This window comes from Recurvomyces mirabilis, assembly GCF_035927965.1.
Source record: "Recurvomyces mirabilis strain CCFEE 5264 chromosome Unknown scaffold_15, whole genome shotgun sequence".
Lineage (NCBI taxonomy): Eukaryota > Fungi > Ascomycota > Dothideomycetes > Mycosphaerellales > Teratosphaeriaceae > Recurvomyces > Recurvomyces mirabilis.
Window position 1 is genome coordinate 464865 of NW_027041949.1, and position 18958 is coordinate 483822.

The window sequence follows — 18958 nt, forward strand, 5'->3', positions numbered from 1 at the left end:
TATCGCATCTCTACACAACCTATGCAAACCACACAGCGCATAGGTACCGGAGCTGTGCAGACAACGCACTCGACTGCAGTGCCGATAACTGACCCGCCTGGACCCGTCCTACCATTTGCTCCTCCTGCGAGCACTGACAGGCGGCTATCTTCACTGGCAAGCACATCAGACTCGAGATGGCGCCCTGCACCTAGCTCTTTGTTGCCACCCCTGGAGGGGAACAGACATACGACAGGTCAGATACCCACCAAAGTCGAACATGCCTCGACAAGTGGAGAACCTCTTTTTCCAACACTACCTCCCATCAATACCTCCTCCTCGTGGACAACGCCTCGCCCAAGCGGCACCACTATGCACGGTAGCACACAAGAATGGCTTAACGATGCCTGGCTGTCTTCAGTGGGCGAGCCATTTGGCTACTTGCCAGGCGACGCCGGCCCAATGCTCACTCCTCGAACGACCACTTACTCTCGCACCGGCACTTCATTCTCACAGGCCGCTGGAAGACATGACTCGGGCTCCCTGTCGAGATCCCAAAGCTCTGTCGGTGACATGAATGTCAAGTATCCAGTCTTACGACCCGTCATGCCTTATGTCGGTCGAATCATATCGGCCGGACTGGCGTGCGACTTGTTAGACTCATTCCTCGCCAACATCGATGATGGGATATATGTCCCATCGTCACCCTTGCTAGTAACACATATATTTAGACGGGACTCGCTGTTGTCGCCGTCAAAACCGAGACCATGTACGCCCGCACTTCTTGCCAGCATGCTGCTAATCTCGGCACATACTACTGAGTCGCCCTTCTTTGGCCAATCCCCGGCCGCTAGAATGCAGCTGTACCAGCGACTGCTACAGCTGACGCTAGATCTGCTCGAAGGCTCGAGCGAGCCAGTGGATCCTAGTCGGGACCGTGCGCAGGGGCTGGCCACTAGGTTGTATCGCTCCCAGCCGAACGTGATAATACATCCGGATGCTTCCAGTAGCGTGCCGGGTAGACTGGCCTCGCGTAGTAGGCACAGCTATTTGGACGACATTGTGACATATATGCATATCGCTCTTGTCACCACCACAACGCAATCCAAACCTGCTGGCTCCCGATGGTGGCATACTGCCTTCCAGTTGGCTCGTGAGTTTAAGCTCAATCGGGAGATCAGGTCAGGACCCAGCCAGGGCACTTCAGAGGTAGGTGCACAGCCCTCCGAGCAACAAGACGTCGTTGCTGTATCTACTTCCGACGACAACGCGAGTGAAGATGATGAGCAGTCGACAGATGGCGGTACATCACCGATGAGCGTGAGTGAAGATGCTGTGGTTGAGCCTGGCCACTCGAAGACAGGAGGGGCTTCGCTGCAGGAGCGAGAAGAGCGGCGGAGGATCTGGTGGACTCTGTACCTATGGGACAGGCAACTCGCACTTCGCTTCAACAGTCCATTGGCGATCAAGGATGCCGAGAGCCAAGATACGGAGCTACCGCTGCCTGATGACCAATGGCAGACTCTAGTGTTCGACGAGGATCCGAAATCACAGAACGAGCAACAACAACCACCCGGCAGTCGCCATAGTCGTACTGGCCCGCCCACAACCTGCACCGGTACTGGACTATTTGATGTTCTCTTGCCATTGATGTGCATCCTTGGCCAAATCATAGATCTGCATCACCTAAGCTATCATCCACGAGTGGAACGATCTTCTTCGAATGCTGTCGCAGATGCATATATCAACACCATCACACAGCAGCTGAACGAGCTCGAGCCAAGTATACAGAATATGCTTAGCCGCTATTCAGCAGTATACTCGGTCCTCGATGACATGACTTCACGGAGGATGCAGAAGCACCGTCAGATGCTTCACTGTTACGCACGATTTCTCCAGCATCTGCTGTATGCCTTGGTTGGCGGACAATGGGACAAGCTGACTTTACTGGAGCACGCTGATGCTTTCACAACTACGCCTCGCTTTCACATGGCATTGAACCACTCTGTTGCTGGTGCAGACGTCCTGGGCGAGCTGCGATCTTTGGACCCGGATATTGGCTTCAAGGCTATGTTCTTCGGCATCTTCACGTATCATGCCGCGACACTGCCATACGTTGCAGTCACGCACTACAAGTCTAAAGTAAACGCCTCTGTCCTCGCAGCTTGCCAGACATATGTGCACATCTTCGAGGCGACCAACTGTACACACTATTCGGAGTATCTTGTAAGTCAAATTCGTCCAGTCGATATGTGGCTGCAGCTAATGTCTCCTAGCGTAAAATGAGAAAACTCCTGCTTTTTGGTATTTACGAAGCCACGACCGGTATAGAAATCACGCGATCGGAGTCTCACCTTCGTACGCATATACTCAAGCTGTACCGCTGGACAGGAGATGGTACGGGTTTGGGTTTATGATACCGAAAGCTTTGGCTCTGTACGAGACACGCGCGCTATCAACGCGAACCTTCCATTCCATACATCTGACCAGCCATTATTCGTATAGCTCGCTTCTCTGACTTTCCCGGTTATGACTGCCCTTGATACCTTGCGCTCACGAAGAAGTCTGTGTCCTTCGGAGCCTTATCGATCACTGTGCGATGGTCGACCACCCAGTTTGGGCGTGCATGACCCTGCAAGAATCATCTCGACAAAACAACAGCTCGTTCGGCCGGGTGTTTGTCGCTTGGGGAACGTCCGGCTCGCTAACCACCACCAATGTCCAACCCCATGCCAAATCGGAGCTTCTCGGCTTCGTGGCCCTGGGCCTTGTCAGCAGCTTTAGCAATCCCAATCAGCTTCGCCACCATCTGGTCCAGGCGCACTCTCAGTGCAGTCCCTTTTGAATGCTGGACATTGAAGACGTCAACGGCCATCATTACCCGGTAATCCCACCTCCAATGACTAGGCCTAAGACCTTGGTACTGCAGCTTGAGAATGTCACTTTTGTACAAGTCAACGTCTTGCACCGGAAGCTTCAATCCTTTGCAGTAATCCCGTGCGAAACCCTCGACAGAGCTCCTGAAGGTACAAGCATCATCGTCATACCTTTCGACTTCCAGAAGAGCTATGCAAGCAGCGGCGAGCTGTAGGGCCGTTTTGCGAGCACTCGTACGTCCGGGTATGACGCTGTCAAGCAGGTACATCCAGTCTGCTGGTATCTCCGGGAACAATCTTGGCATGAGACTTGTAGCGATAATGAGGCAGTGGCTCACGCTTTAGGTCGGGAACAGGACTGCTCGCGGCCATTCTTGAACCTAGATATTAGAGGCCTTGCTTGCTTCATGGAAGACACAAATCACCATCTGCTTGAAGTAGCACAAACTAAGACCAAGCACTTGAGACTGCATCGCAAAGCCAACGGCTCTTTCATGTCCCAACAAATACTTCGCCATAAGACAAAGCATCCAGCTATAACGTTTCTAGGCCGTCTATCCAAGACTAAGCTATGGAGCCTGATCAGGCTAACATAGACCAGTGATCAAGGATGCGACAGCGCTCGTGAAATGAGGCGTCGTAGAGAAAGAAATACGTTGAAAGAGCAGGGATGTATAGATCATGGCAGTCCAGCATCGTTCCCGGCTCCAGCAATACTGCGCAGCTCTGTCGCAAGCTCGCCATGCCACGTGTCGCAGTCTTTCACATGACCCAGTAGCACCAAAACCAAGACTCGCACTCTTTCCTTTAACTGGACACCACGCTCCTCGTCCCGGATGTACTGGTTGATCGCGCCGATGCAACGGGCATGCCTCCAGATAGCCACCGTTCATGCAAACCAGACTGGAGGTAGAGCTCCAGCCGATCTCTTTGGTGCTTTAATTGAGATCTCCTGACGTTGTGTCGCGAGCAGAATTCCGCCGACCACTCCCGGAAAGGTGCCACTCGAGCCGGATCGTCTAATTCCAATAAGTAGAGAAGTGCAGCTTGTAGCTGTACGGCTGCTTGCTTTCGACTAGTCCGCCACGGGAGGAAGCGATCACATAGCACGTCGAAATTTCGTAATAGCTGCATAGTTTGGCCGATGATATGGGATTGACTCCTTGGATAATTAAGGTCGCATTGCCCACTCACGAGTAGTGATATAACATAGCCATGAAAGAAATTGGTTGTCAGCTGCGTCACTTCACGATCTGAGCAAACAAATCGTGAGAGCGCGTAGTAGTCACGGACTACGAGTGGTCGCCGAGCGTCTACGCATGCGCACTGTCTACGTGGGTCCATCACGAGGGCGATAGTCCCACCGGATCGCCATTGGTATCGCATGCTATCTGATGCACAGATACGGCACACTTGTCCTCCAAACTTGTTTAGCCAGGCTGATGGCAAGCTTGTCCTTCATGGTCGAAGCGCTGCCGGTAGTACGCCAAGCAGTGGTTCCGGACTTCACAACAACATTGCCAGGTCAATGATGTTAGCAAATAGCTAGAAAGCGCCTAGTGGCCGGCTGCTGTCCTGGCTGGCACAGCACGTGGTGTTTTGGCTGCTTGCCTCCAGCCTAGTGATACGAATGTCCAGAAGTCCAGGCAAACATGACGACGCGGAAACGCTTCAATAGTGCCATTGAAAGCCGGTGATCAATATCGCCTACGCAATTCCGGCTTTGCACCTTTCACAGCGGAGTACACCAGAGGACCGCAATCTTGCCAAGATGCGCGAGATATGCATTTCGTTTGACACAAGTAGAGAAGCTGTGTCCAGCTTCGACAGCGACGGAGAAATCGCCACAAATGCTGGCTCGATCAGGCATAGCGCGGATGGGGTGCCTCGGAGATTTGGCAGAGTTTCAACACGACGCAAGCGAGTTTCGGCATCCACCTTCTATACAACTGAAGCACTCTACTTCATGCCGCCGTGTCGCCATGACTCCCGTCACATGGCCTCGAACGCAGCCAAATGGGGTTCTGCCGCAGATACTGTACGGACTCGACGCAGTGATGTGCCACCAGGCAATGCTAGACCACGGCGCCTAAGACCGATCCTCTAATTTTTCCCACGGATCTCTAGGATCTCTTACTGAATACAGTCCTTGATTGCCTTCTCCATGTCCAGCTCACTCAAATCAGGTCCGGACCGATCGCAGAAATGATAGCTTTGTCGATCATTCTGCTTGCACCGGTCCACAGTAGTTTCAGCCTACCCGACAACGGCTCCACGAAACGGAGAAATCTTTCACGAATATTTGAGTTAGGCGAGCGGCCGGCTATCATAACATCCTAGCAGCCATCAGACTGACACAACAGTGTGTTAGATCAGGAGCCTGATATAATAGGTAGGCTATCCGCTGTTCCTATCCAATGTGGCGTACCAATCCAGCACTTCACGTTCATTCCACATTCGCTTCAACAGTAAAGCTTTTCGATTAAATCGTTCTTCTGGTAAGAACGTAACCACCAGTCAACATGAAGTTCACCCAGACCATGACGCTGCTCAGCAGCAGCGCGATCCTGGCCTTCGCCGCCCCATGCCCAGAGGCTGAGGCTGCGCCGGCCGCTGCTGCCGCCGCTTCTAGCTGCGCTCTTCCATCCACCTACAAGTGGTCCGACCAGGGTGCCCTCACCTCCCCCAAGAACGGCTGGGCAGCTCTCAAGGACTTCTCCAGCACCATCTACAACGGTCAGCACTTGGTCTACTCCTCCTATCACGACAGCAAGAACTACGGTGGTGCCGGTTTCGGCCTTTTCAGCGCGTGGAGCGGCATGTCCGCCGCTGCTCAGACCGCCGAGTCCTTCGCCGGTGTGGCGCCGACTATCTTCTACTTCGCTCCCAAGAGCACCTGGATCCTGGCTCACCAGTGGGGTCCTACCGCCTTCTCTTACCGCACATCCAAGACCCCCAACGTCGTGAGCAGCTGGTCCTCTCCTCAGCCCTTGTTCAGCGGCAGCATCTCGGGCTCCGGCACTGGTCCTATCGACCAGACTGTCATTGGTGACAGCTCGAACATGTACCTCTTCTTCGCCGGCGACAACGGTAAGATCTACCGCGCTAGCATGGCTATCGGCAACTTCCCAGGCAGCTTCGGCTCCGCCAGCACCGTGGTCATCTCCGGCACGACCCAGAACACCTTCGAGGCCGTCCAAGTCTACACCGTCTCCGGCCAGAACAAGTACTTGATGATCGTCGAGGCTCAGGGCAACAACGGCCGCTACTTCCGCTCGTTCACCTCCTCCAGCCTGTCTGGTACATGGACCGTGCAAGCTGGCTCCGAGTCCGCTCCTTTCGCCGGCAAGGCCAATAGCGGTGCTACCTGGACCAACGATATCTCGCACGGTGACTTGGTCCGCACCAACCCAGACCAGACCATGACTATCGACCCCTGCAACTTGCAGTTCTTGTACCAGGGCCGCAACCCCTCCAGCACTGCTTCCTACGACCTTCTGCCATACCGCCCTGGTGTGCTTACCCTCAAGGCTTAGATGGGCAGTGGATATGTTATGGCAATTGCTATGTGTATAATCAGTCGCGAGTGGAGGAAGTGAACAGGGTGGAGAGTAGAGTCTGTAGTGGGTTGAAGGATTTTGCTTTCTGTATCGGTATCTACCAGCTAGCTCTTCAGTACGGTGGGAAAACCAAGTACTGACTGGTGTTCAACAAGCTCGATACTCGTGACTCAGATTGTGTTTGGGAAGTAGGTTTTTCAACATGCCTCAGTTCATACGCGAGCTCCTCACGTCTCCAACCATACTTTTGGCCTGGAAGCTTCTCGGATGTTGGAAGGAGTATGCACGACTGTTGTGGGACAAAGATACAGTATCCAGTACACAAAGCACAGGCTTCACTCCTTCGGCAGAGGCACAGCTGCATGGCAGTGCTTGGCGGTTGATTACTTGAAACTACGCAGCCAAGCCGCTAGAATCAAGAAGGAAGTATTCGACGAGAGCGCTCAACTTTTGACTTCCAACCACGTGTGTTAAATCGCTGAAGCGAGATAGAGTATCTCGCGCAATACGTCCCCTTCAGATTTGGTTTGAACCTTCCATACGCTGTCTGCACCTCGCGGATACTCCGTGAAATGTTCAGCCGCAGCGTATCTCTAACGAGGTGCGAAGCTACGCACATCTTGGTATGCTACGCAACGCAAAGGCTAGATACCACTGTGCCGGACATCGTATAAGTATGGTCCTTGCCGTTGTGATCGCGACGCTAGTACAATAACCAGCACCATCTTCACTTCAACATGTCTGAGCAGGCCAATATCGCAATCATCACCGGTGGCGCAAGTGGTATTGGACTCGCCACAGCTGAGGCACTCTTCCCTCGTAACAACTGGATCGTCTACTTGCTTGACAGAGATGCAGAGAGGGGCGAGACAGCCGCCGACAAGACCGGCGCATACTTCATCCGGGTCGACGTGACAGACTATGCCTCACTCGCTGCTGCCTTCGGTCGGGTCTTCAAGGAGCATGGCAAGATCAATTTCGTCTTCGCCAATGCTGGTATAGGTATGTTCGCCGGAAATGGGCAGCAGAGATTCAGTTGTTCAATCGCAATCTGACTTACTTTGATACATCACAGCTCTAGAAGCGCCACCAGAGACTCCCAAGGAGTTGAGTAACGAGCCGCCAGCAGCGCCAAGCATGAAAATGTTGTCTGTCAACCTGCAGTCTGTCATGTTCACCACCCATCTGGCACAGCATTACTTCCGCCAAAGTCCTGCAGCTTCAGGTCCGCGATGCATTGTCGTGACGGCCAGCTCTGCTAGTTTGTACGCTTCAGCGATCGCCCCAGCTTACGCTGCGTCGAAGCATGGCGTGCTGGGATGGACCAGAAGCATCGCGCCTGACGCCTGGAAACAGGACCAAGTACGGGTCAATGCGATCCTACCCGGCATTGTTCGCACGAATATCCTCCCACCCGAGATGTTTGCGGTAGGTACCCAGAGCCTCGCGGTTACACAAGCGGTCAAGCTAATGAAGCGGCTATCCAGATGTTTCCGGAGCAAATGCTCACTCCCGTTGACAAGGTAGTTGAGGTCGTGTTGCTTCTTTTGGATGGGGACGGTGATGAGAAAGCTGGTCGTGAGCTGCGCTCTGGCCAAGCGGTCGAGATCTGCGGAACGAACCACTATGTTCGCAATCAACAGGAGTACTGCGATCCGGTCATGGCAGCCATTATGGGCGTGGGTGCTTAGGGCCTTGCTTAGATCAATATGCAGCTTAGCATTGGGTTACGGAGAGTTAGAGTTATGATCTTGAGTCTACAGTGTTGACACGCTACTTTTCTTGTTTCTCCGCGACTCGTGATGAAATGATAGTGAACAATTGCACAGATGAGGGCGGCAAAATACGCAGGACGTGTACAAAATCCACCTTAGCTTCCTGACGTTTGAGTCTCCTTGTAATCCTCAGCTAAGGTCATCCAGTAATGACCGAGACTTCCAGCTCGGTGCATGTACTAGGTATGGACAGAGTCTTGCTGTCCAGTCTCAGCTTGTAACCGTTCCTGGGGATAACCTGCGAGCTGAGACTTGAGCGATAATGAAGCTTAGTCCAAGTCTCGGAGATGACTTGACCAGATCGAACGAATGTGTACCTGCGAACGCACTGCACACCATAGCACTTTGCCATGCCCATGTTCTAGCTTGATAGCTCTCATCCTCTCGTCGAACCTTTCAATATTGACAGCACTCACACAATGGCACCTGCTACCGCACTCATCATTGGGGCTACGGGGTTCGTTGGAGGCCACCTTTGTGAGCTATTGGCCACGAAACACCCACAATTACGGCTGCTCTGCTTGATGCGCGACACAACACCCCAGAAAGCGAATGATCTGAACAAGCTCAATCCGAGCGTCGAGATAGTGGAGGGTACTCTGGAGGACAGTGCGATCATTTCCGCAGCAGCCGAAAAGGTCGATGTTGTCATCCACGTCGCACACTCCGACTATGCGCCATCTGTGCAGGCTGTTCTGGCAGGCTTGAGAAAGCGAGCCAGCACGGATTCTCATCGAACACCTATATATCAGCATATGTCTGGGCTGGGAGTCATTGCGGATAATGTTCGTGGTGAGAAGGTTGACTTTGTCAAAGAGTGGACTGATGTTGGGTTTCGGCTGGATGAGTATGTGACACTCCATTGGGAAGTTACAACCAGGCTGAACTTCGTGCAGCTGTCCTAAGGACAACACGCATCTTGCCAGCGATCGCCAGGTAAGTTCTGTTGGGTCTTTCAGAGTCCCGATCTGGAATTGATTCGTTGCAGATCCTGGAAGCAGGTACCAGGAGCCAGGACGGCATCCAAACCGCAATCCTATTTCCCGGTCTGATCTATGGCCATGGCAAAAGTCTGTGCACGAATTCAGAATGATCAATACGCAATTAACAAGTTTACAGCTCCCAGAAGCGGCGCATGGGTCCCATTCTACTCGACGTTCGCCAAAGCAGCTGGTCATGCAGGTACTTGGGGACCTGTTGAAGTGAGTCAGTACTGCATCCATGTCCGAGATGTCGCTGCAGCGGTCTTATGCGTCCTTGGATACCTGCTCGAGGATGCAACACGTGGCGGGAGTGACGGTCTTTGTAAGCAGATTCAGCTGGATGATGTCTTGACCAGAGAGCTTATCGAAGATGGATGCAGTCTTCGTGACGTCCCAGGAACCGACCATGTCATGGCGTAAGATCAACAGTGTGCTAGGAGACGTGCGTATTACGGTCAAGCAGCACACCCATCTTATTTCTTGAAAATGCTCAGAAATTTGCAGATATTGTACGCTCGAGGATTGGTCCGGGTTCCTGGAACCCAGCCATTTCCTGAGGGTGTAGCTGACCCCCTTGGACACTGTAAGCAATATATCAGTGAATTGATAGCCGGATAATGCTGACCATGTGCAGACGGCTGGTCTTTGCTCGGAAGCAATGGCCATACCCGAGCAGATCGTCTGGGTGGTCTGGGTTGGAATGCTGAATGGAGTAAGAAGGAACCTCTCCGAGATGTCGTCAATAAGATGCTTGAGATTGGGATTTAGGATGACTTGGCAGTATACAGTCCCCGATGCGGAGTGCTTTTATTCCTCAATTTGTCTCACGCATAGTACTCCTCACAGGCTCAACAATGTCCTGGAATTCGCGCTGGTCCCTTTGGACCTCTTGCAATGATTTTCTTTGCACCTGGGATCCGAAAGCGAGGAAGGAGGAGCTTCTCGATGGATCAGATGCCTACTGTTGTTGCGAAAATCCCGAGGCCAACCTCGAATTGTATGGCTCACAATCGTGGCTGATTCATAAGTATCCGCAGACAGCTCGGTGGGTCTCTTGCATCCTAAGGCAGTTCAGATCCCGCATCCCTCCTTCCATCCATCTCCAGGCATTGAGCCATGGTCGAGCCGTGAGAACGAGTCGTATAGATGAATTCATTGACGTGGGTAGGCGAGCTGGGCATGTGAGCACCTGACGGGCCAGGAAGCTAGCTGCATATGCAGCTTCGTGGCACAGCCCCAAGAAGGCGGTGCAGATCTGCATTTTCGATTGCTGCAGCGAGGCAACAAAGAGTGTGCGCGGGAACACACGTCTCAAAGTAATATTGTACAAGTCTCACCAGACGACTCGTTGGCTCCTGTCGTAGGTTGATCAGCTTCATTCTCGACGCTAGATTGTGGCCATTTGAGATCGAGCAGCACTCGCAGGTATCTTGCCACCATCAACGACAAATGGATCCTGACCCACTGATCGAGGCGAGGATTACGAGCAAACTTGGCCCTGAATTGCACATGGCTTGCACGCAGAATGATGACGGCCGCGTAGAGTCACTGACACAAGAGGTCCAAGGAACCATCTGGATGTACGATTTCCTCGCAGCCACTCTCGCTGGAGCCAACGATGCCGTCAGGGTATGCCTTCGTCACCGGAACCAAGGCAGACTTTGCTACGAGCTGTTCGGTTGGGTATGTAGCACGAAAGGTCTTGAGCCCGCATACTATCGACTTGTCGGATCCGGATTTATGGACGTTGACTTCTTCCGCGAGTATCACGGCACATTGCTTGGTTGTGTTGCGGATGGCTATGGCCATCCAGGAAGGCACGACCTTGCGAGGTATCTGCTGGAGAGTGGAGCGGACATCGATGCTGAGGTTGAGATGATGCTTCATTATAGAGTTGTCACATGCGCTGCTGGCAGAAATGATGCTGTTATGCTCGAATTGCTCCAGGATCATGGTGGAAGTGTGAAAGGGAATGGCGCGCAATGTTACGCAGCGGAGAAAGGCCGTCTTGAGAATGCACGACTGCTTCTTAGTCGTGGCGTGACGTCAACGAGCTGGGAATCAAGACGTGGCATCCGCATACTATGGCGAAATTAGGCACTTCTTTGCACAAAGCAGTTCAGCATGGTCAGATAGCAATGATCGACCTGCTGTCTGCTATGTGCGGCGCGAGAAACCCTTGTTACCGACGGGATTGTTGCTATCTTCCAAACAGCAGTAGTTTGATTCCACGATGAGCGGCCTGTCCTTCTGAGTTCTGACCATGTGAGTGCCACCGGATGGAGTGGGAATATCCGTAGCATATAGACGCAAGAAACATGAAGAGCAGGTGCTCAACATTGCACCGAGGAGTCCGATCCGTGCGTAGTAATGCTGCCAGTCGGTACATCTTATGCCGCATCTAGCTCAGACGAGTAGACCAAGCAAACAGTGTTTCGAGGGCAGTAGTGTTGAAAAGGGAGTGAACGTATAGCAGGCTTGGAGTTTAGAATGCTAGGGCTAGCGGCGGCGAAGCACGGACGGCAGGACAAGCTTTGGTGTTGTTCACCATTAAGAAGGATACGGCCAAATTAACTTTGTGCTCTTTCGTGGGTCGCAAAATTTGGCCCCCAAGTGCACTTGTATTACAATGCCGATCTTAGACACCCATTTCAAAGCCAGTAGCTATGCCTCTCCCTTCCATCTCCTCCGTCCGGTATCTGCCACTTCCGCCGCCGTCTTCACTGGAAGCTTTCGACCATGCTGACCTGCGATGATTTCATAGAGGCACTCCATCGCAATGGCAGCTGTCCAGCTGCACCAGCGACTGCAAACCCGGATGTATCTGGTCTTGGTGTTCTCCTAGCCTTTCTGATCAGTGCTTGGGCATGCCTAGCTTTCGCCACCGGATGCTATGTCGCCAACCGTATGCCTCGAGATCTATTGACCAGCCACGATATCGTGATTATCCGGCGATCATACAGAGCATCTAGAGCCTGGGAAAGGACGCTACAACGGGCTATGCTGGCTTTGAGCGACCAACAGATGGTGGCAGGTATCGCTGTCCTGATTGCCGGTTTCGCGGGCTGGACCACGATGTCCGTTTATCACTGGCAGGTCGTTACTTATCTCGGATGGCTATCATCAAATGTGCACCTCACTACTTTGTCCTTCCTACGGGACTACCTTCGGCACAATACGTTACTGAGAAGATTCCGTCTTGTTGGCATGGCGCTGCTTGTTATCTTGCTAATAGTAGCGCTTGTCCCGACGATCTCGAACTTTTGGACAGCCACTCTATACGCAAAGACCAGTGGTATCATTCCGTCATGCTGGACGGCGCAACTACCGGTATGGTGTACTACAGGCTCGGAAGCTCAGGCCCTTGGATTGGCGGTCTTCGAGGCAGGCGATAGTTATCTGATCGATGGCCCTGGCCTTGGAGATGTCAATCCTGATGCTGTGGTTTCCTACATCATACTGGTTGGCGGATTCCTCTGGAAAGCCGGTAACCTCGCTGAGACAACTCAAGGCTTCTTACAGAAGTGGCTGTGGCGATTTCCAATGGCCATCCTAGAAAGACCACTGAGGAGTCTGGCTCGGAGAAAGCAAGTCAATACCGTAAGCTGGCGAGCTCGATGTTTCTATTGTCTACTTATCAGCATCCATTCCCATCGTCTCTTTCACAGAGATCTTGAGATCGTTCGCTGGTAATCTCTGGACTATTACCATCGCACTGGTGTGGGGCACGTTGCAGCTGTGCTTGCCTAGGACCCAGGTGAGTCTGGACTCGTCGGAAAACGCATGGAACTTTGGTCAAATCCTACCATTACTACTCCTCGCCTTGCCCTTGTTGGCAGTCGTGGAAGCGCTATACGGTACGAATCTCGTTGCTTCCACTGGTAGATGATTGTGGTTGACCTGATATAGAAAAAGACAATCATCGCACTTCGTCAGAGGACTATCAAATGAGAACAGCGATCACGAATGACTCCTATACTGGGCTTCTTGATTCTACGAGCCACCAATCTACAGCCCTTGCTGAGTCGTCCCAACCAGACTCCCATCTCAGCAAGCTGTTTGCGCAGCTGCGATTTGAGACACCAGATTCTGCAACCGAGCTACGACACTCCCTGTACAGCAGCAAGATGTTCAAGGCCGTCTTACTGCTCTGGCAGTTCTTTCTCATGCTGGCGTTTGGTTATGTGGTAGGCATGAAGGTGGTGTTTGCCAACCAGCCCTATGATGTGCAGCTTGAAGCTGCCCTTGGTGGAATGTTCTTGTGGATCGGTCTGATATCCACGTGGTCCGTGACGATGCTATCAGTTCGTTGGAGTAAGCTCTACGAATGACAATGCAGTCCGCCCCCATCACATCAGTATCATTACCTCTCCCTCACTCACAGATCTCTGTCTCGATCAGGTTCGTGCCTGTCGATTCTCCCAACAAGCCGATGTTGCTAGGCACGTTTCGCGTTCACAAGATCGCGGCAGAGCAGGACCGGAGACTCTTAAGTACTGAAACGGCCAGCCGTATGGGTAGCAGTGTCGGTCACGGCCCTGTGCGAACGCACGTAGCTGTCGCCTTCGACGCCTGTCAGCTATCTGCATGCATCATGCAAATGAAGCGATAGATGGTGGGAGTGTACGCTCGAGCACGGTGCGTGGCTGGCGACTACTTGGCGGCTGGCCTGTCAGCGTTGGACTGTAAAGTGACCCCCATGATCACCTAACCCTCGATCTGACAGACGATTTCCTGGATAGGTTAGTGCTTACGACATCTACGTCTACAATCTACAAGAGAATCATCCACAAACAACTACCCGCAAAATCGCAAGGAGCCAAGGTCATTTGCGATTGTCTTCTTGTAGCCAAAAAGCCCCAAGGTCTCGAGCCTTGGATGAGTCTGGCGTCTGCGACACGATCAGGAGAATCAACGTGCAGTGTGTCGCAGGAAGACAACACCCAAGAGACGAATGGACCATGGCGATAGATGACCTGTACAAAAGCTACAGGGAGGATCGTAGTCTCGGAGCGGCTGAGAAGGATCTGTCTGTGCTCCAAAGCTAGATCTACCAACCACGAGCGATCACTACGGCAATCCAAAATCGGTCATGTCTGCGCCACTGCGGCGTCTGGGACATACTTAGCTGGTGAGTTTCATGCGATCTCGTCGTGTGTCTCAGCTCGCCTCCATCATTTCATCGGCCTTGACATATATGTGCACTTAAGATGAAAGTTGCAGTCATTGGTGCAGGACCGTCTGGCCTCGTCACCTTGAAGTACTTGCTCGAAGCTCATCGATCTTTAGGTGTGGAGAAGATTGATGCACGACTCTTCGAAAGCGAAGCAGGTGTTGGTGGGACATTCCTGGCACGGACATACGAAGATGCAGAAGTAAAATATGCCCTGGCGACATACGTTGTACCCTATGCTTGATGGCTGATACCGTTGAAGCTCGTATCTTCCAAACAGCTTACGACTTTCTCAGACCTTCGGCCCTCGAATGATGATCCGGATTTCTTGAGTGCTCCACATTACGTCCAGTATCTATACCACTACTGCAATCATTTCGCACTGTGGCCACACATACAGCTTCGGACCAGCGTGGTCTCTATCATTCGAAACAATGCAGGCGGGCATAGCATGGTCCTCCGAGACAAAGCAAAAGGAGAGTCTGCCGAGTGGGAGTGTGGCGCTGTTGCTGTCTGCTCAGGCCTCCACGTCACACCAAACATTCCAGCCATACCTGGCATCGAGAGAATTCCGCAAGTCTTTCACTCCTCTTCGTTCAAGAGCAGAGAACAATTCGGTATAGGCAAGAGCGTGCTCTCGATCGGTAGTGGGGACACTGGTGCAGACCTCGCATATCTCGCGGTAACGTCCCCGACGAAGCGAGTGGTTATGTGCCATCGTGACGGCTTTCACCTTGCTCCAGAGGTGAGCGGCACTCAGGCTTCGCAATTGGATGGCCGAGCTGACAACCACCTCCGAAGCGCAATCTGAACCCAGTATGGCTTCCTGATTCGGCGGGAAGCATGATGATCGGTTGACAGTCCCATTAGACGGCAGCCGTGCAAATCTATTCGACACAGCTTATTTCCACTCATCTTTGCGTGACAACGACTGGCTTCTCTGGTCGTTCTATGACAAGTAGTTCGTGTGATCTTGTGGCTTACCACTGGGACAGCCGTCGGTTTCGACCAGTGGATCGGTGGTGTCAGTCCAGAGCGAGACCACGCATCGAAAACTAAGCCACTGATGTGTCCATTATCTTCTTTCTTCTGACCACTTGCTAGTATTCCTGAACAAGTCTGCCAAAATCGCATCCTATCTGTGTGCTCCATACCGCGATACGAAGTCGGTCGTCCAGCAAGTCCGCTCCAGCTTGCTCCAGATACGTAGTACAGATACTAAGGGGAGATGTGTTGATCTTGCTCCACTGCCAAACTATACTGACGAAGCTGGCGTTGTGGTGTTCGAGGACAATGGTCGTCCCGAGTATCAGCGTATGAAAGACGAGAGAATCAAACCCGATGTAGTCGTGTTCTGTACCGGGTATAAGCAAGTCTTTCCGTTCTTCGACAAGCAAGCCGCCTCTGGATCTTCCAACAGGATTCTACCATACCCGACACCATCTTCGGTAGATGTCCGAGGAATCTGGAAGCGTAGCGATCCCTCAATTGGATTCATTGGCTTCGTTCGGCCTTCGCTGGGCGCCATACCACCTATCTCGGAAATGCAGGCCCAGCTTTGGATTCTGCGGATCGCGGCTCCTACATCTATTACAAGACCGCTATTGCCTGGAGACGAGCCGCACTACCGCCTGAAGTCGCCCAAAAGTGCTCGAATTCAGTACGGCGTTGATCACGAGAGCTACGTTTACCAGCTGGCTCTTGACATAGACTCTGCTCTCGGCTTCTCGGAAGTTGTCTCGCTTGGCTGGAAGTACGACTGGAGGCTTCCGCTGGTATGGGCTCTCAGTGCCAATCTCAATGCCAAGTTTCGCGTGAGGGGTCCCTGGCAGTGCGATGGAGCTAAAGAGGTGATGAAGGGTGAGATGTGGCATATGATCTGTCGCAGGAGGTTGTTCTTGGGCAAGTGTCGCGGCACTTGGTGTGAATTCTCGAGGCTGACAATCTTTAGATTTATTCCTATTGTCGATACTTCCGATGTCAATCTTTGGGCCTGTTATGCTTACTGCATACGTATGTGCTGCATTGAGATCGTGGGTGTTCGAAGGCCGTCGAAGATTGAGACGTTTCGCGCAGCTGTCCGCGGATGTAAAGGCAGCCGTTCCATCTTTGGCTGGTATCGCTACCTGAAGGACCAGCGAAGCATCCCCAATGCCTTGATCCGTCCTGGTTCAGCTTCTTCTGATAATCTGTTGCACTTTGGTGGCGTAGCTTGTAGACTGTTGGCTCGTTCGAAATCTCTCCAGCTGCTACATTATATCTCAAAACGTGGTCTGCCAGCTCGATAAGCAAGCGATAGCCAACGATTCGTAGCACGTTTGGACGAATTTCTTGCCATGCACTTCTCGGAGCTGTTGCAGTCGCCGGATGCTGTCCTTGTGGTGGAAATAATCAGTCCATTCCCAAGTCGAAGTCTTTCAGTCGAAGTCTCCAATCGTCCTCTACGCTTCGGCACAGCGCTTGGATGCACTGTAAGCCTTACGAAAAATGCGAAGTGCCGCTGCGGTAATCCCAATGTCTCGAGGAAATCCAGCTCAGACAGGACCTCATGCCAAGTGAAGCCATCGTACGTGACCTCTTGCTAATGCTCGTCATTGCCATAGTCCAGGCACAGGTCGATAGACTTCTTGCAATCGCCTGAGGAGATTTACGACGTTATGCATTGTTGATGGATGAGAGTCGAACGCCTTGCGCGCTTCGGCATGTAGATGACCAAAGCTTTTTCGTCGTGCGTTTGTCGTCCATGCTTCCTTTCTGAGAAACTGACACTATGATACGCACCAGACACCTACAGCTTGCTGACCGACTGCATGAATGCCGACATCGCCACTGCACGTTGCAGTGGGCCAGAAGGCCAATAGCCTCCATGAAGGCGCGATGAGGCTGCATCGCGAGAATGTCCACGACAGAAGTGGCTGCGCTATGGCTTGGCAGACAGCCAATGGGTATCCATCCCAAGCGACACATGTCGCCTAAATTTTAGCCAATCTTCTAGATATAGCGGCCAGCCTGACTGGCCCCGCAGCGTATCAAATCTGTGACTCGACGGCATATAAAGCCATGAACAGCCTCGCACGATTGTGAATGACGGCTTGTGTACAGACACGCGCGAAAATGCTTAGAAAGCTTGTCCTGGCTGGTGCTCTGCTTGTGGCTGGCTCGAATGCCGACCTCAATTACACAATCCCAGCTGCTCGATGCGTGGACACCACCAGCTACGACACTTGCTCGAACGGGGTGGACTCGACCTTCCAAGGATGTACGACAAGGAATGGCGCCAACAACGATGATATCGTGGCATGTGCTGATACAGCCAACGCCTTCCGCTTAGGTTGCATTTACCAGTATTGCTGGAACGTTGTGAGTGCTCTGTCTACCTGAGCGACCTCTCCTTCAGCAACAGCTGATCCCGTTCAGGTCTATAGCTGCGAGGTTCAGCAACTGGTCAGTCTAGTTGCCCAAACGGAAGGCAACGGTGGCATTCCATATTATCCAGCACCGGACAACGCGCTCGGCGGCTGTAGTTGTAACCTAGAGTTGGTGGAAGAAGTCGTGATCGGCTCGCTTTCTGCTCTTGGCGCTTGCTCGAACACCTATAACAACAATGCTGGTTGTGAATGTTGTGCTCAGGCTGGTGCATACGCTGGGTAAGATCGCTTTGTTGGGCAGTCGAGATATAACGCTTCGCTGACATTGGTTGTTGACACACAGGCTGTACTCAGTCTGTCCCTCGGTCGACCCCAAGTACCTTTTGGCAACACTACCGGGCACGGACACCCTTCTGACCATATACGACCCACCATTCGCACAATGTGGCTCCGTACTCCAGCAGACCGATTGCGAGAAGGATTTAGGATATCCTGCTCTCCCTAGTCCATTAACGTACCTGTCCGCAGCTCCCTCAACTACTGGCACGGCATCTTACTCGGATCTATCGGGTTCCCTCAACGCTCCATCCGCCTCAGTGGTGCCATACATCCTGGTCGGCAACATAACTATAAGCATCACTGCTGCGAGTGTAGGTGGAGCCGGGACATCCAATCGCCCAGCGACGACGAGTGCAGGTGCTGCAGGAGGGTCACTTACTACGTCCACAGGAAGCTCACATGCCGCAGCATCTGGAAGTGGGGGCGCGAACAATGGATCGCAGACATCCGGTGGTGGTGCCGTGACGGCCAGCGCGACAGCCAGTAGAGGAATTTCAAGGTCATTCGGGTCTCAGGCTTCTTGTATCTTCATGGCGATGCTAGTCATGTTGACCTCGATCGGTGGACTGTTGTAAGCACAACTGTATGCCTATGGCGTGGGATTTTCCCGAGGCTACACAAGGTCGTCTATCCGGCTCCGTAGATTTGTACACGTGCTACTCCCGCTTGTGCATACCTTGACCGCAGCAAAAGACACACTACTTCGAAGATCGAGAGACCGTAGCTCGAGAAGAGTGTCCAGCAGATCAAGCGCGGTGAGCGGTGAGATCGATTGTGAGTACATCGTGCAATGGATGGCAAAAATGACCTTGGGAAGGTAGATTTCAGGTAACTTCATGATACTTGTCCAGATAACCTGTAGAGCTATACAATGAGTCCAAACACAGCGCCTCGCTTTCGATCGC

The 18958-nt window shown here is 52.6% G+C and overlaps 8 protein-coding genes across 8 annotated transcripts; 6 read left to right on the top strand and 2 right to left on the bottom strand.

The window, feature by feature from the left end:
- Nucleotides 1–441: 441 nt before the first annotated feature.
- LTS14_006135 (uncharacterized protein) lies at nt 442–2396 on the top strand (the record flags this gene model as incomplete). The annotated part of the gene is made up of 2 exons (XM_064838833.1): nt 442–2205; nt 2256–2396. 2 exons carry the CDS (start codon nt 442–444, stop codon nt 2394–2396), a joined length of 1905 nt encoding a protein of 634 aa, XP_064693658.1.
- A 287-nt stretch (nt 2397–2683) lies between these two features.
- On the bottom strand, nt 2684–3160 carry LTS14_006136 (uncharacterized protein; the record flags this gene model as incomplete). The annotated part of the gene is made up of 2 exons (XM_064838834.1): nt 2684–2999; nt 3027–3160. 2 exons carry the CDS (start codon nt 3158–3160, stop codon nt 2684–2686), a joined length of 450 nt encoding a protein of 149 aa, XP_064693659.1.
- A 2217-nt stretch (nt 3161–5377) lies between these two features.
- On the top strand, nt 5378–6391 carry AXHA1 (putative alpha-L-arabinofuranosidase axhA-1; the record flags this gene model as incomplete). The annotated part of the gene is made up of 2 exons (XM_064838835.1): nt 5378–5945; nt 5988–6391. The coding sequence occupies 2 exons, from the start codon at nt 5378–5380 to the stop codon at nt 6389–6391; spliced, it is 972 nt and encodes a 323-aa protein (XP_064693660.1).
- A 761-nt stretch (nt 6392–7152) lies between these two features.
- Nucleotides 7153–8106, top strand: LTS14_006138 (uncharacterized protein; the record flags this gene model as incomplete). The annotated part of the gene is made up of 3 exons (XM_064838836.1): nt 7153–7417; nt 7491–7843; nt 7903–8106. 3 exons carry the CDS (start codon nt 7153–7155, stop codon nt 8104–8106), a joined length of 822 nt encoding a protein of 273 aa, XP_064693661.1.
- Nucleotides 8107–8609: 503 nt separating this feature from the next.
- On the top strand, nt 8610–9941 carry LTS14_006139 (uncharacterized protein; the record flags this gene model as incomplete). The annotated part of the gene is made up of 7 exons (XM_064838837.1): nt 8610–9037; nt 9087–9126; nt 9179–9260; nt 9310–9495; nt 9554–9615; nt 9678–9756; nt 9808–9941. 7 exons carry the CDS (start codon nt 8610–8612, stop codon nt 9939–9941), a joined length of 1011 nt encoding a protein of 336 aa, XP_064693662.1.
- Nucleotides 9942–12080: 2139 nt separating this feature from the next.
- Nucleotides 12081–13504, top strand: LTS14_006140 (uncharacterized protein; the record flags this gene model as incomplete). The annotated part of the gene is made up of 3 exons (XM_064838838.1): nt 12081–12773; nt 12931–13030; nt 13083–13504. 3 exons carry the CDS (start codon nt 12081–12083, stop codon nt 13502–13504), a joined length of 1215 nt encoding a protein of 404 aa, XP_064693663.1.
- Nucleotides 13505–15947: 2443 nt separating this feature from the next.
- LTS14_006141 (uncharacterized protein) lies at nt 15948–16453 on the bottom strand (the record flags this gene model as incomplete). Its single annotated transcript, XM_064838839.1, has 2 exons — nt 15948–16339; nt 16360–16453. The coding sequence occupies 2 exons, from the start codon at nt 16451–16453 to the stop codon at nt 15948–15950; spliced, it is 486 nt and encodes a 161-aa protein (XP_064693664.1).
- Nucleotides 16454–17460: 1007 nt separating this feature from the next.
- LTS14_006142 (uncharacterized protein) lies at nt 17461–18628 on the top strand (the record flags this gene model as incomplete). The annotated part of the gene is made up of 3 exons (XM_064838840.1): nt 17461–17706; nt 17764–17993; nt 18058–18628. The coding sequence occupies 3 exons, from the start codon at nt 17461–17463 to the stop codon at nt 18626–18628; spliced, it is 1047 nt and encodes a 348-aa protein (XP_064693665.1).
- Between the last annotated feature and the right edge of the window lie 330 nt (nt 18629–18958).